At 38.0% G+C, this 17,658-nt stretch overlaps 1 protein-coding gene across 2 annotated transcripts; it reads right to left on the bottom strand.

Moving 5' to 3' along the window:
- Positions 1 to 1,183: 1,183 nt before the first annotated feature.
- On the bottom strand, positions 1,184 to 17,608 carry ABHD17B (abhydrolase domain containing 17B). Of its 2 annotated transcripts, none has more exons than XM_027708969.1 (4): positions 17,388 to 17,608; positions 11,035 to 11,504; positions 3,157 to 3,336; positions 1,184 to 2,706 (listed from the first exon to the last, which is right to left on the bottom strand). In XM_027708969.1, exons 2-4 carry the CDS (start codon positions 11,499 to 11,501, stop codon positions 2,487 to 2,489), a joined length of 867 nt encoding a protein of 288 aa, XP_027564770.1. In that variant the 5' UTR covers positions 11,502 to 11,504; positions 17,388 to 17,608; the 3' UTR covers positions 1,184 to 2,486. The 2 variants fall into 2 exon arrangements, with proteins under 2 accessions (XP_027564770.1, XP_027564769.1); XM_027708968.1 differs by having other exon boundaries at positions 11,035 to 11,509; positions 17,388 to 17,607.
- Positions 17,609 to 17,658: the final 50 nt, after the last annotated feature.

The following is a 17,658-nucleotide window of genomic DNA, read 5'->3' as shown; positions in this document are numbered from 1 at the left end:
AGTTTCACCAAAATGATGGTTGAAGGACAAGACAAACAGAATGTCAAATGTTTTGTGCCTAGCTGCAACAGCTCGAAGTTGTCTTCTGTCACTAGCAAGTTTGCTGATATAATACGATTCCCAATGCAAGTTAGGCTTTGCCTTAACCCAATTTTAGTTCCTTCAAGTAAAAACTTATCTGAAAAATCTAGGTGTAAAACACAAATGAGAACAAACAGGCAATAATAAATCATGGATAAGTGGCGCAAAAGAGACCAGAACCTCTTCTCATCAGTGTAATCCAGCACAGCTGCATATACTAAGGACAAAACACTGTTAGTCAGGCCTTTTGTTCTGCTCCAACAAAACAGAAACAAAAGCAGCAAAACCACTCTGCCACCTTTTCTGCCTCTTTCAATTACAGGGTGCCATAATACTCCCTGGCATAATCAGATACTTCTTGTGATGCCACTTGGTCATTTGCCTGTAATTTGCAAGCCATCAAAATACAGCCCCCATCTGTATCATTTATCATTGCACTTATACATTCTTTATTTGTGAATTTCTGAAGAGGAGTCTCAAAACAGGCTTCATTCACCATACAGAAAGCACTTAAACACTTAATTGTAATGATTTCTGTCTAGAACAGACATAGTGGCTGGAAAGTAGTAAGAAAAGGAAATCAAACTATGTATTCAACATGATGTAATAAAGCTGAGTTACACACCTATAGCCAAATACTTTGTATTAGGATAAAAATCCTCAAATCTAATGTTATTTTGCCTGAATATATTCTGAATTTCAGAACACATTGAAGCATACTTGATCAAGAAGACAAACAAGAACCCAGTTGCTTGAGAAAAAATTTCCTTCAACTCAATTAACTCACCAAAGTGCACAAGACAAGACATCCTTTTAATTTTGAAGGAGGAAATATTAGAATTCATTACAGAAGAATGTTTACAAGCACCTTTGCAGCAGAAAACCTGTATGCTGAATGGCAAATAACAGCAAGATGAGGCCTAGGGGTGGAAAGGCAATCAGAATAGTCGCTGCTGATGAAGAAATGTGCTGACAATTCATAACAACGGGTTAGTGCTTTAGTTCTAAGATTTCCTAGAATAAATAGGGAGTTGCTTAGCATTTTGATAATGCAAGTAACCATCACTATTTCTTTGAAAAAAAACTAAGGAAGAAGAGCAAGTTTGTGGAATATTGTTTACTTTTAATCAACACATCTTAAAGTTTTCACAATACTTGAAGCTACATTTAAGTATACAACAGTCTCAATCACAAAAAACAAGCAGAACAATTAAACTACATAAGGCCTTAGAAGCACAGTGTGTATTGTTGGAATATTATTTTGTTTCCAAATAGGGTACATATAATTAAGTTTATTTTTCATAGTTTTATTAACGCAAAATGCATTCTAGGGAAAGGCAACTTTATTTCACTGTGAGTTAACAGAAAAATGTCAACATTCTCTTCTTGTCCCTCCTCCCACCCCATCCAGGCCTGAATAGTAAAATTTTCATACAATACTCAAAAACCAATAAGGTTTTGCACTAAGCATTCAAAAGTAAGCCTGATCAGACAACTGCAAACTTGCAAATTGTTTATTACAATGTTGGATAAATTTCCAGGTTCTTTTAAACTAAACATTGTATCTCTACACGATCAATGTTTAAAACTACTTGGTTTTAAAAAAAACATGGTCCATAAAGTCTTCTAGGTTCTAAAAGTCTTATTAGTTTCAAAGAAGTAATTTGTGGCCTCAGTAGCAATGATGTGAATGATACTTGCATTACAACAATGATAACTTCTGGCATTATTTTGGCAAGATTAAGACTCTTGAGGACATGAACAGGTAAATTTTTTTAACCTGAAAGGTAAGGGACAACACAAGTACAAAATAACTAAAGTAAATCTAAGCACAAAAGATATGAAAAATATGGGAAAAGATAACTATTTTGACCCTCTCCCCCTATAACAGGGCATGGATCATTTCCAGTGACTGTTCTTATTACATATATTAGTAATTTCTCAAAATCATGGCTATTACATTTTTAGAGAACAACTGCTTAGAAGTCTGGTTTTTAATAACACCTGTGCAACAGAGTAAGTCACAGTACATTTTGAGATGTTTAAAAAATATCTATAAACTTGTTTTTTATACACTAAAGCACTTGGCAACACTTTTACAGCATTTGATTTTATATAATTAAAATTTCTTACAGTACTCCTTGTGATTTTTTTTACATCTAGGAAGAAAAAACCTCACACAAAGTCATGTGAACTGCCAAATTTGACTGCAGGATCATGTAATTCCAGTTTATAATGCTGGCACTAAAACCTTCATTAATTATGTTAACAAATCATTACCTGTACATTTAATGAAGGCAACCAAGATGATTTGAAAACACAACATTCAGGTTTTATGTTATGTATTTATCAAGATGTGCAGTTCTGCAGTGAAATGAAAAAAGCATGTAAATATACAAAGAAAATTACAAGTTCACCAGTTCATGTGAGACAAACTGTTTTAATCTTTCCAGGTACTGTCCGTAGAGTTCCACATCATTATGGCCTGCTCCTTCTACCCACAGTGGTTCTACAGGTCTCTGGCAACGCTCAAACAATGCTAGGCCATGTGAAAAGTCAATTACTTCATCTTCAGTCCCATGGATTATTAACACAGGAGATGTTATTTTAGAAATTTTGTCAATGCTGTAAGAAAAAGATTATATCCATGAACACAGGGACATAGTTCTGAAATATATGACAGGAATTTTCTTCAGTGTAAGGTCTACTTAGTTTTACAGTCTTACAGAAATATATTGCAAAAGACTTTCTTCACAGTTATCCAGATTAACAATTCACTGGACTGGAACTACTTGTTAGAACTAGGGATTTACATGTTATGTACAGGAAAACTAATTACTTCTTTAACAGACATCCACTAAAAAGATTAGGAATATCAAACAACCAGGTTTACAAAGTTCTGCGAACTTCAAATCAAATGTTCCTCTTTGTTATTATTCATTGATTTTTCTCCAACTGTTTTATTAGACCCTTGAAAAATATTTTAGAGAATTTGCCAGACTACTTGTTACTCTTCTAGTCGAAAACTTCTGTACTAGAGAAAAATGCTGGAAAAAACCCCATCCCACAACTTACTTTGGGAATGCATCAAAGCAATAGGTCTTCTTTGTATCAGGAAAAGCTACTCGCATTCCTGAGGTCAGTGGAGAATGAAGGATTACAGCAGCACTTTCATACCTAGCAGCAAGATCCACAGATGGTACTGTTCCTATACTCTGGCCATATATAATCACATTTTCAGGGCGGATTCCATACCTAGAAAATTAAAAATGTTAAAAAAAAGTGGCATATAAAGTGAAACAGATAAAACAACTACAGAGCAAGGAAAAAAAACATTTCTGAAGGTGAAAATCTTCTGAAGGGTATCAGCTATGAAACACGAGCTGGTAGAAGAGCAAGCAAGACTGTTCTATGACATTTGTGACTAAAAGGCACAATTATTTACTCTCCACTTGCAGTAATTTTTTTTCCTTATGCCTGAATGATATTGAAATAAGGGTTTAATTTATTGAATATGGATTTGTGAATACAGTTGTGACTTGCATATTAGTTGAAAGTCTTTACTAGTAACTCTAGTGGACCTACAACAGAAGACTGATGAAAGCCTTACTAGCTCTTTGGTTATTATCAAATGGAGCACAATCAAGCCTGCAAAGATTTGGTCAGCTTTACTCTTCTGATACCTGTTAAAAACTGCAAGTTGGTAACATTGTTCATAAATTTAGTGAGACTTAAAGCATTCTCATACTGACAGCAGTCAGAATATTGTGCATTCCATGGAATAGCTGAGATGCTTGGTCTTATCAACCTAATCCACAAGTAAGACAGTCCAATAAGCAATACCAAATTAATGTCAAAGCCTCCCTTGTAGTAAGGTGAAAACACTCTTTTTTCTGTAATCAACAGAGGTAAAGAAAAGAAATATCTAGTTGACACTTATACAAGTCAGACTTAATATATTTTTCTGCATTAGTGTGGATACAAAGAGCAGTTGCTACCCAAGTAACACTAGAAAAGCCTGTAAGGAGAATGTTATGTGGGCAAGAACAGCGGCCACAGCAGAAGCGAGCTGCTGATACATGGACCTCTGCTAACCAAGTACTCTCAGCACAGGTCAGACTGCAACAGTGTATCCGTACTTGGGAAAGAAAGTACCTTAAATAGGAAGAGATACTGCATTGCAGTAAAAGCAAATCCAGAAAACCCCCCGAACCAACAACAAGCTCCTTCCCCCACTCCCCAAAAAAACAAACCACAAAACCAAAAAACCCAAACACTAATAATTGTTCTCATGCATTATTAGAAACTTGTTCAGCTTTCTAAGTGAGAGGGGGCTAGCCTAACGCCAATGTGGAACAGCATGAGGTGACTTCAGTGTTTGCCACTGTAATTCTAAAAGGAATGAAAATCAAGTGAAGGAAAGTGTACCTGTTTTCTCATCTACAATAAATGCATACATCTTTTCTGTCAAGGGTATATAACCCCACCCATACCCACAAAGAAGTTATCAAATTAGTATATTTCTCATGCCTTCAGTAAAGTCAGGGAAGCAGAGGTAATGAAAAATTCATAGTACCTTATAAAGATGGGTAAATAACTGTATAGTAACTGTAGAGGTCACCAAACACTAAAAGTCCAAAATCAGGAACATTGGAAAAAAGATGTTTCACGTGTACCAAGACATTCAAATTACCAACGAACAAAAAAGCCATAATCCACAAGTACTTTTCAATAAGCCGGAAGAAATGTCCCATATGTTACATCAGTATATAATAAACAGTTAATAAAAAATTTATATCTAGGAAGATTTCAAGAAAAACAATATCATATTTGAGTATTACTAAAATGCTAAGTATCAGTATCAGAATTCATTGGGCACTCCAATAAACTTTCTAAATGGGGTTTAAAATTCACTATTCTCATCTAACATTGTCTACTTAACTATTCATCTCTTTATTTAAATCATGTTCTGTTAGACTGAAATATAAGATTTAAAAGTATTAGCACAGAGCCATTCAAGGAGTCTGCTCTTATCATGACTACTTAAATGGGACCCCTGGTGGCCTAGTGGTTAGCATGCAGGACTCTCACTGCTGCGACCCTGGTTCGATTCCTTGGTCCCCCGGGCAGATGGAGCCCATTAGCCCTGTGAGGCCATCCATCTATGAGAAGGTCACTCTAAACAAACCTACGTCCTGAGGACCTCATTGCCATTGTCCAAGCTTGCTTGGCCCCGGCAGATGAACCTTAGGATTAAAGGGTGGGCTCAGTTCAGCGCAGGCTGTGTCTCACCTAAAAAAATCCATTGCGCAGGCTGGAAAGGTAAAAGACCTTTCCCAAAATCTTCGTTCGCGAAGACTGGCCATTATTATCATTATTAATTACTATTGGTGTTTCCTAGAAAGAGTTTCTAGTCATAATCAGATCATGATCAAATTAAGACTTCTACAAAACTAAGACTCAATCATCAGCCTGGAACAAGCCAGACCTCCACCTCCCAAAAGTTCTTGAAGAATAAAAAAGTTCAAACATTGCGATTAACAAGATTTTCTCAAAATTCCAACACACAAAAATACAATAAATGAAAGCTTTGAAACAAAATCAAATGTAAGGTCTTCACTATTTTTGCATCTCTTCTGGAACACATGAGAACAGACGTGCTCCTATCCTTTTACAATTAATCTCCCAATTCACATTTGTCCACTCTGAAGATACAGCACGAACTTCTCTCCCTTCCATAAAATCTGAACAAAACTTGCATTAATATCTGATACTTTGCACCACTAGTATGGCATGCAGATTGCACACAGCACATTATGACACAACACAGCTCTCCAATAATAAACCTTGCAAATTATCACATTTGCATTTCCTTGGATAGTGAGTTTTACAAGATGCACAGAAAACTAAAGCACAACTTAGAAGTATATTTTGAACATATATTCTCCTCTTTTTCATTATTCTTTCCCCTGCTTTTGGATCCTTCAGCCTAAAGATAAATGATGGCTACAAGAAAAATAATCCAAGAAAAGCATTTACTATATTTAGATTAAAGTAATCCTTTCTCCACCACAGTCAAGCAGATTGCCTCACAGTGCCCAGCAGAAACTATTTGGCTTGCAATCTGAAAACTAGAAGAGTGAGGCCAATAAACAGAAGTGGTGGTTCAAAGTAGACTTCTGAATATTCTGGCTTGAAGAGAAAAAAACAAAACCCAATCAAGCCCCCTCTCCCAAATAACAAAATCCAAGCAGCTTGGAAAACAGATCACCATCTGTTGTTTCTAGTCTTCCCTCTTCTCTTGGACAGGCTTCTGAAATCTTTGGGAAAAAGAAAGAGTCCAGCTGTGCCTCAGTTGCTATCTCTCAGAAGTATGACTTTACAATCTAAACCAGAAGAATTCTTGAAAAAGTAACTGTTGCTAAGTTCCCTGGTCGTAAAATTTGTCTACTCCTTTTGATAGTCCCATAAATGCCAGTTAAACCCCAAGAAGTTTTGTACAGAATTATCAGTTGACTATGCACCTGGTCTCCCAAATGAGGAAGTGTCAGACCAAGAGAAAAAGTGGCAGTAATATTGTTCTCTTAATCAGTGTCTTAGAAGTACAGGCCATCCTGAGGAAGAGGAATGTGACATTTACAGAGCCATCTGCTGCAAGTAGTTGTCCTGGTGACAAGAGGTCGAAGACATGCTGTAAAAATTGTTAATATCTTTGAAAGCTCATTGTGCTGATAATAAGATTAATATAAACACTATTGTCCATTCAAGTAATCTTAGATAACTTGTATCAGCATAGGTTTTTTGAGGGGTTTTGTGTTTGTTTGTTTGTTGTTGGGTTTTTTTGTTTGGTGTGATGTGGGGTTTTTTGTTTGTTTGTTTTGGGATTTTTTTCCTTTTTTTATTTTTTTTAACTTCAATTACCTTTAAGAACCAAATACCATCTGGAGTTACCATGATACACTGTCAGGCTCTTAAAGAATACCTGCTATTTTGACCTTGATATACGTAAGGGAGACTACTGTTCTTAATCTAGAAGACTCACTCAATTTACAACAACAGAATAAAGCATCAGTAAAATCAACATTAGAAGGGTGCATTTTCCATAACACCTCTGAGGCTTACACTAATGAAGAGTTGCAATAGATGCTCTAGAGAAGCTACTGTTACTGAAGATATTGCAACATACACATTTAGAAAACTGACACCAGTGCTCGGGGCACATGGAACAAAGGGGAACATCCTCAGGGAATTTTCAATGCACATTCAGAATCTTTTGTCATCATGGACATAACATGCAAATTACAACTGCAAATGGCAGAACAAGAACAGCATGAACATTATCCACATCTTTAACTATCAACGTTCCACGCCATGAATAAAATTCATGAGTGTACAGCTCCTCCTCAACTGAGATGCTCATTCCCCTTCTTGTGTATAAAATATTTAACACTGGGAGAAGAAAAAAGGATCTATGTTATATGAGAGGTAAGCCCATTGACCATACATACAGTAATCAACAAACTGCACCTTCTCTGTCTTTCTCATGACAGTCTGGCCTTTTCTAAACTTCACAATGCTACTGATACATTTGTTCTATTGACAAGATTTCTCTTCATAACTGAGTTTTTTCCTCTCAATTTAAATAAAAGCTCAATTTCTCTCCAAATATACAAAGTTACAGTACCTCAACTTCCAGCTAAAAAAACTCTACCTACTTTTGAATCAAAAAAAAATTAATTTGTGAATTCTCAAATGAACACTTTTGGTCAACATCCAGACAGATTCAATCTTATTCCTATATCTGGCTGTTCCAATTATGGACATCCTGTCCACTTTGACACATCAATCTGATGGTGAGATTTAGCCTTCAATTTTTCAATTATTAGACAGCCCATGACAAACAACAATGAAAATGGCTGTTTGGTTTCTTACAGGTAAATCCGGTCATGAGGCAATTCTGGCAAGTCTTCAGAGGTTTCTGAAGGAGCGCCACTTGCCCTGCATTTGCCTGGGGCTGGTTAAACCTTTCCACCCTTGCTAGGGTGTCATCAAAGGCCTTCAGAGACCAGAACAGCAGAAAACAGGCGTATCCCAAAATGACTCCTGGCATTTCAACACTTGGTAGCTATGACAGTCAGAAAAAGAATGTCTTCACTTGCCACTTTTATATAGTTCCATGCACATGAATATGCAATAATGTATAACTTTTCCAAACATGATGAATGCAGTGAAACACATTGCCTCCTTTCATGTGCAGCTTCTATATAGGTACCTACTGCTTCCTATTAAAACACTTAAACCAGGTAAAGTATAGGAACACAACTCAGAATCTGTGTCTGCTGTTTACCTTTTCTGTTCTGCTACCAAATTAGCTTTCTGTATTCACTTACATGAATGTTAATATTCACATACCCTTACGGCAAAATCTCACCATCACCCTCAATACTAGTTCCAGACTATTTCACCCCAGGTGTCCAGTCCCCACCAGACAGTCGTTCTGATTTACAGATGAGCATTGGATTGTCCCTCCAAGATACAAAGTTTAAGATGCTACCAAGTCTTCACCACACTCAGTTTTGTTGACTGTAGAACTAAGTCCACATCAGCATTTCAATTATCCTAGAAACATCTTTTAGTGCTGGGTTCTGTGATCCCATTTCTCAGAACAAGGAATGCAGGGAGCTGTGGGTAACTGATCAACCTCCAAAGGTCATTTCTCCATTCTTCATCACATCACAAGCTGTGAGGCACAGTTTAAAAGTCTAGGGTCCCTTATCTCATCAACAAGAATTTCAAAGGAGTTACAGCTATACTTATATTTATCCTGCAAAAAACTTGCTGAATTAATTTGTTTTTGCAGAACAAGTTATAAAATGTTGAAGATAATGCCAGTGTAAACTGATAGACCAGGAAAGTGAATCAACATGGCAGCAAATGTTCGAAGTCTTTGTTCTGGTCCAGATATTCATCAAGTAGTTAAACACAGCTGAGCACTGTCTCAGGGCTCAAAAGAATACCATGGAGTGATAACCAAACATTTAGATACAAGGACAAGACCAATTGGAAAGTTGTTCTAAGTACTACAGATAAAACTAGTAACACCAACCTCTTTCTAAGCAATGGACAAAATTTAGTTCACATTTGTGAAAACCACAAGTTGGGCAGACCAACCCAAACTTGAGACACTCTACAGAATTATTTAATTTCTATAGAAGGTTTTGACACAAAAAATAAACATAGACAACAAATAGGACTGTGGTGAGGTCATTCTTAAATGGGAGACAGAAATGCAGATAGATGTAATACGTATTTAGAGGTTCCCCCAACAACAACATCTGCTCAGAAAAGAGCATACTTAGATGGGACATTATAGTCATTGAATGGTTTGTGTTGGAAGGGACCTTTAAAGATCATATAATTCCAACTTCCTGGCCTGTGGCAGGGACATCTTTCACTAGACCAGTTTGCTCAAAGCTCCATTTAACCTGGCCTTGAACACTTCCAGGGATGGGGGAAGTTGCCCATAATTTCTCTGGGCAACCTGTTCTTCTCTGGGCAACCTGGTTCCAGAGCCTAATCATCATCACAGAAAAGAATTTCTTCCTAATATCTAATCTAGATCTAGCCTCTTTCAGTTTAAAGCCATTAGCCCTTGTCCTATCAATAATGAACAATCTTATTTGATTAGAGAAAGTACACTTCATTGTTTAAGAATGCATGTGAGAATTCAAATGGCAATTACATTTCCTTGTAGGTTTTCTACTCAGACATTTATCATGAAGAAAAAGCAACAATAATTACAAAGGAGTTCATAAAACAGAGCCTGTAAATTGATATAAAAAAGTATTGTTTCACCATCCAGTTCTCTCACGTTTTCTGGTACATTTAAATAATTCAGACTGTCTTTCATATTGTTCACAAACCATATTATGCTTTTGGTCACTATCACTGGGTATTTGACCAAGTAGCTAACTTCCAGATCACCCATCAACTACAAACAGTGCACCTGTTGCAGCACTGGGCTTATGGAACAGATCTAATCATATCTCAACTTTCCACCGTAATAAAAATAAACACCAACACCTAATCTAACAACACAGTATGCATGTCTTTGAATATATGAGGCTGAAAATCTGTCCTCTGTGGTTGAATGATGCTTATGATAGTAAACTTTTCCCCTACTTCAATACACAAATAAAATACACTTCTTTGAAAAGAAATATCATACTGTTGTTATAATGTAAAAGAAATGCAAGACAATATGTGTATTTGAAACACTGAAAAGGGATAATCTGCTCTCTAACACTACATTGACCAAGTTCTAAGCTCATTGTGACAACTACCAGGCTTCAGTCTTTTGAAGTCAAAACACGTCATTACTCTAAGTCACATCACTGATACTGTAATTATTAAACAGGATGCTCAAGTTGCAATGATCAAACCATAAAAAGATGCTCTACATTAAATTCAGGGTTTCACACCTTTTCAGTGCAAAAGGCACAACACGCTGAGACTATTTTTTTTGTGCGCAGATATTCTTATGATTACATAGGATTTTAAAAAAATAGGTTTTGTAGTTTGGGTGTTTGTAACACAAGAAGAATATTGATCTAAATGGAACAAATCATGGTGAATAATGCTCTCAAATTTAAGAAGCTGCACTTATTTGGTGCCTAGGATTCTCACCTGTATCAGTGAATGTCTCCAGTCTTTCATCTTACTATTTTATCTTGCCAAAACCAGAGGCTTGGAACACAGAAACAACATCCTTCCAATTTGCATTTTTTCCTTGTCCAGTTTTATTCTATTTGAGATAACATCACTGATTCAAAGTCTTGACTTTTTGTTCCCACCATAATGTATGGTGGGAACTACCACTACATCATACATGTAAATGAAGTAAAACCATTTGAAAAGCATACTGTAGAAGAAAAATGGCAACTAATGTCTTACCTTGTTCTAAGAGCCACCCAAGCAGCATCAATGTCAGCATACAGATTCTTCTCTGTTGGCTTTCCAGAACTTGCACCATATCCAGAATAATCATATGAGAAGATGTTGCAATTAATTCGTGAACCCAGTCCTATATAAAAGCTGCTCATCTGACCCAGGTCAACAGCATTTCCATGCGAGAAGAGCAAAGTGTACTTGGCGTTAGGTGAGCAACGCACAAACATACAGGCAATCCTGTTACCTTTACTTGTTCTAGTCATGAAGCATTCAATGGCATCTTTTTCTCTAGAAGAATATTGCCAGTCTGCTCGCTCTGAGAGATGTAAAGTCCAGCGACTACCACTCTCATCGCATATCAGTGTGTATGTGGGATCAGGAGGTAAGAATGCCAGCTTGGAGGCAATTTTCCCTGGGCATGGTGGACAACAGAACAGGCAACACAATTCACTAAAGGAAAGATTATTCATCTTCTAGTCTGAAACAGGAAGAGAGAATGATATCAGTTTCTAGTTACAATCCTATATTAAAAAAGAAAAAAAACTAATGAAAAATGTAAACAGTGTCTCTAGAAAATAATACATAACTTTAGTGGAAACATTCAACAAAATACAGATTCAAATATATATACATGTATTTCCATATAATATCTAAGTTGATATTATTAGTTACTTCACAGTGAGCATATTATTGAAGAAGAGTGATAACTCTAAAGCCCTTTGATAAATATCAAATTTAAATATGATTACCCAGGGTCAGAACAAGCATGAGTTTTGGAGCTCCTTTGGAGGAAATGAAGGGCCTCATCCTACGACATTACAAAAAGCGTTCTTCCCATTGACAAATACATATGTTTCAAAGAACAATTAAAACACCTGGCAGTGTTGCAATGTACTAAGGCTACGCAGATCTCTGCAGCCAAAAATCACTATGGCATTTCCTAAATACAGCGAATATGTACTGCACTCATGAGATATGGGCTCCTCCAGGCAGTATCAGGAGTATGAAAGGTGCATGAAGGCCAAAGCTTAGAAGACATAAGAACATGATGCTTGTGGCTTAGCTAACACCGCAGAGCTTCGGTACAATAAAATCCAGCCACAAACTCATCCTTGCCCCATGTACTGGCTGACATAAATGTTTATTTAAAAGCAGACATTAATTTACATCAGGGAAAAAATTCTTTGTTATGACGATAGTTTTTTTGAGCAGTAGGAAAAGCAATAAAATTTGCCAAGTACCATGCTGGAAACCACAACACTTAAGATAAGCATTTACATTTCTTTCCTTGTGTTAAGGCATCTGACATTTCATCTCAAACAAATTTTTAATGTCAAATCTATCTACAGGTCCCCAGCTCAGCTCCTGACAAGTCCCTGTGAAGAGAAGCACTCTCAGTTTCACATACCAGCTTTGACTGATAGCCTTAAGTTTACAAATAGGAACAAATCAAGTAGATTTCAGATGACAACAGTACTGTGCTGTTTCAGAAATATTAGGGTCATCTGACAATAAAATCTTACTGCTAACTATAATAACTCACAATATTTAGATCATATTTCAACTTTTGTCCTCTAACTTGTATACAAGTATAGTTTTCATGCCTGCACAAATTTCTCTTTAAAAAAGCTTCAAGAACACTGTTATAAAAACACTTGAACATATATCACAGAACAACTATCTGTATTTTGGATGCATGAATGGTCTCTTCCCTGTGGTAGAGTATGAATGCATACTGCACACAATTCTACATGGAGCAGACTTTCAAAGTAGCAAACGCAGGCAAGACAGTCTGACAAACAGTGTGAGTGTTCTGGGAATACTACTTCTTTTTGTAGGGCACAAAAAAAGGGGCTGCTGCAGCCAAGAGCTTTCACCCCAAGTCTCCACTTTTCTTCAAAACAGAGGGAAAACACAGATGCTTAGATATGGGAAATCAACACTAACAGTTTAGAGGAGATGGCAGGAAGGGTACACTGATCAGCTTCCATAAAAAGGTAGATGGTTTCTTAATGACCACACTCCTGCCAGCTAAAGTAACAATAACCTTGGGTATCTATGTAATCAGCCCAATTAGTCACTCATATTTGGAATAATTCATCTGTTCCACTGATGTTTCATCTGTTTCTCATCTGTCAGATAAGATTATATGAACATCAAATTTCATTTTTACCCACGAGTCAGGACAAATGGAAGGAGTCTATGGAGGATGGCTAGGGACTGGGAAAAAGCTTAGGCTGTCTTATGCATAGGAAAAACTCTTTACTTATTTTTGTTCCTTCTTTACTTCTCTTACATTTGTGAGCACTAAAGGAGCAACTTTTTCACCTCTACTTAGTAAGTTCATGTTTGCAGTCCAGAGAAACTCCTGTGATGCCTCAATAGGTTTTTCGTCCAAGAAGTACTTATGATGCAATACTCAAACATACTTCTATTTCTAAGAGAAACTATTAAATGGATCTGTTCCAAGTGAGTTTTCCCACCTTTTCAGAAAAGCTGAAGGCAAAGTTAGATATTATACTTTATTGTAAGGGGGTGATTTTTTTTTTTTGGTGAAAAATGTAAAAGAATATGTACTTACAAAAGTAAGGTATAAATAGCTTGTTTCTGTGCCCAGGAACAGCAGACTGCACTGTATACAGTATACTGCATACTACGATAGCTGCAGAATTTCTTACTTCTTCCCAATCCACTTGTCAGAAAGAATTAGAACAGTTTACATTATTTGTAACTGTAAACAGCCTAGCAACACTACAAATATGATCTAACTCAGAAAATATTTGCTATTTGTCAAAGTAATATCAGAAGACTGGAAGCTGGCTGATGGCATTCATGCCCAGGACAGCACTGCAGTAACCACAGTTAACCAGCTGAAGTGGTACTGTCCCCCAAGACAGCTTAGATGTGCTAAAAATGGGCTATCACACAATATGTAAAATGACATGCTGAAGACCATGGATGAAGCATTATTTCTCCCCTGTGCTAGACTAATGCAGACTTCATATATTGTTCTTTTAATCCAATGGCAGATCTGTCTAGTGTAACTAAAGATTCTGAGTCTAGAGTAATTCTCCATCTAAATCATGGTTAACAACAATTCTTTTCTTTAGAACACATACATGCTAATTTCTTCACTAAGAAGACTCAAGAAAAACAGCAGATCCCTAGCATCACTAACTGAACAAATCTGACACAAAACACCTGCTGAACTCCCTCAGGAGGATACCTTCAACTAAATGCAAACAATGTTTCTATTATACTGGAACTGGTTTGTCATTCATTGTATTCACATAAGTGTGTTCTTAACCTCCGGATCTGGAATGGAACCAGGATGTAAGAGAGTCTCCAGGGCGTATAGAGTAATTCTGCTATTGCTGTCTAAAAGTTCAACTGAATCAGCATTTCAGCCTAGTAGTTATCCTGTAGATGTCATAATTTAATGTCAACCAAACATGGATTATCTTTCTTCAAAAGTTATTCAGCTCAGACACTTCAGTGGGGGGTTAAACTTAACATTACTTCACCAATAGTGTTATTTTGATATTATTATTTTATAATTTGATTTGTTATTTTATATTAATGTTAGAAAACATGATTTCCTAATGATTCCTCCATCCAGAAATTATTATGGTAAAAACCATAAGAAAAGTCACAAAACCCCTTTCATTTAACACCACCCAGCCTTGGTAAAACCTTTGGAGGTCAACAAAAACAGTCACTTTGAGTCTAAAATATAATTCATGGAAAGTAAACAAGACACTACACGTGATGTTGCATTAAAAATCACTCCAATAACAAGTGGGCTTGATCTATGCTTAATCTGAACTCTTACTGAAACCAGGGCAAAACCAACTCTGACTATAAATTACCTTAAGCATACAGTTCCACTAGTATGGATGAGTAACTTTAATGGGACTCATTTGACTAAGACATGTTATGCATACCTAAGTCTAACACTTTCTGAGCATGTATGATGTAAATCTCTGTGCTCCTCAGAGTAGCATCATCAGACTCTGAGGTCAACACATCCTAACAGCATAACTATCTCACCTTCTATTTGACATTTCAGTAATAAGGATGCCAGTGCTGCTGCTGGTAAAATATATTAACAATAAAAAGAACATTATAAGAGAAACATACATCCCCTTTAAAATTATACTGCATTCTTCAAATTAATTAAGTAGGAAAATTCTGTGGAATAAACTGTAGAAAGCTGATACACTTCTTTTATTGCAGCAATAGAGGCTAAGAAATAAAACAGACCCAAGTGGCATCACCTACTCCTTCTGGGATAGCCTTTAAAAGGAAGTCCAGGTCATTTTATCAATTTTATCTCTTTCACCCTCTTATGAATGATGAAGTAACACATAAAATTACAAATATAAAACTGCCCACAGGCAGTAATTTCCATTTGTTCTTTGGCAATTAACCTTCTCATAAAGGCTGACAGAAGAAAGGGGAAAACATCTACCTAATCTTAAAGAACACTTCAAATACTTATCCGGTGATTCCTATGATAACAAAAACGTAGTTCTTTCATATAAGCAATTACTCCTGTCCTCTCTCTGCAAATCGTAACAAGAAGGTGGAACCTATTATTCACATCTTTGAGTACTTCACTACGTATTAGCCTTAAAAGCCCAACCTTTGTAAACACTTATCTAGAAATCTTATATTTACATTAAATACAAATTATTCTAATTGTATAGTTAAATTAAATTACCTTTTTCATAGGAACTATTCACAAGAACAAAGTCAAACTTGTAAATATAGCTGCTGGTTTGTAAATTTTAGTGTTGCACTAACTGTACAGGCAAGGTATTAAAATTGTTGGGGTTTTTCGCTTGGCTGTTGTTTGTATGTGTTTTTTGTTGTGGTTTTTGTTTGTTTGGGTTTTTTTTTAATTATTATTTTTCATCATATATTACCGGAACAAGAAATTCTAAAGTATTTTCCCTCACACTTTCATTAAACACAATGCAATGAAAACCTGAGGTCAAGCCACTACTGAAGTACACTTTAAATATTTACTTCAACATCTGCTTTAAATAAAAAATGGAACAGAAGGATAGTCATCCTTCTAAAGGATGGCCATCCTTTAACTACTTCAACAGTTATCCAATTAAATATTATATAAAAGGATTAAGTTTAGAGAATATTAAGAAAGAATACACAATAGCTCTGAAAAACAACACAAAGGAAGTGTACTCAATAATGAAAAAGCCATACCAAGAAATACTGTGAAGTAACTGTTTAAGATAGTTTTCAAAGAGCAAAGCAACCTACATAAAAACACAGAAGCCTCACAGAACCAAAACTTCATCTTGCTTAATTTGATTCTAAAGAAATAAACAGCTTTACTACTCTCACAAATTGTAGCTAGTTTAGCGTATATGGGGATATTATTCGCCTGCTGCTGGTTACATTGTATATCTCAAACCTAATGGCACAGTTGGAAAAAAGAAAAGGAATACAGGAAACACTAACTGAAAAATCCAGACATTCTTTATCACCTAGAAAACAAACTAACTCTCTAAAGGTCCCAGACAGACAACTCTGGGATTAAGTCAATTGCATAATGCCTTGCACGCTCCAAAGCAAGGCTCTACCCCACGGATCTGGTCTGCTTAAGTCCCCAGTCCGCCGTGTTTCGGTCCCTCCACCTCGGCGTTCGCCCTCGCCGGGCGGTCACGAATCCGCAGCTCCGCCTCTGACATCGCTCTGCGCTCAGGGGGCTCCGTTCTGACTTCCGCAGTCACCAAGTTTCCAACCTAATCCCTGACCAAGCACTTTAAACTTTCAAATTAACAATACCTGAGAGCAATTTTAACGCCAGCGTCACTGCCACCCTCAACAGCAGAAGCTGAGGGAATAAATTACACCAGGTTGGAAAGAACTAAGTGAACTCCTCAGGTGTCTGTATCTGCAAAGGACTTCAGAAGTCCACAGCAGTGACACGAGGACAATTGTTCAGATCCGAGAAGAGCCAGGCTTTAACAAGCGTGTCACAAGCCACCGAGCTGGTTTCCAACAAAGGCGTCCAGGGCAAGACCACGGAGACTGGAGCGCCGGAACAGCCCCGGACGCTGCGGCAGCGACACTCGGGGGCACCGGCCGGAGGGCGGCCGGGGCCGGCTCCTCCCCGCGCGGTTCAGACCCACCGCTGCCGCCCTGGCCAAGAAAATGCGGTGGGCGCCGCGGACCTTCCCGCCCGCCCCGGGCCTGCCTCACTCCTGCGCCGGGCGGCGCGGAAGGCCCGCGGGTCCGAGGGGGGGACGGCTCGCCCACGCACCAGGCAGCAGGTCATCGCCACACCGCCCATCCCCGCACCGCCGCCACGGGAAGCGAGTCCGTACCTTCACCTGGCGCTCCGCCCGGCGGCCCCGCGCTGTCCCGGCTGCCGGGCCGGCGGGGTGGGCAGTGCCGGCTGTGCTGAGTAACGGCGCGGCGGGGGCGGCCCTCAGCGCCCCGGTCCGCGCCCGCAGCTCCACGGCAGAGAACGCGCGGCCCTGGCAGCGCTGAGCCCGCCCCGCGCGGCCTCGGGAGCGACGCCGGCCTGGCCTCGCCCGCAGACTGCACCGGCGCGGCTGCCGGGGCGGCCGGGGGCGGCCGGGGCGGAGCTTCGGC

This window comes from Neopelma chrysocephalum, unplaced genomic scaffold (assembly GCF_003984885.1).
Source record: "Neopelma chrysocephalum unplaced genomic scaffold, ASM398488v2 Primary Assembly neopelma1_96657, whole genome shotgun sequence".
NCBI lineage: Eukaryota > Metazoa > Chordata > Aves > Passeriformes > Pipridae > Neopelma > Neopelma chrysocephalum.
This window is presented reverse-complemented; position numbering and strand designations above follow the sequence as displayed.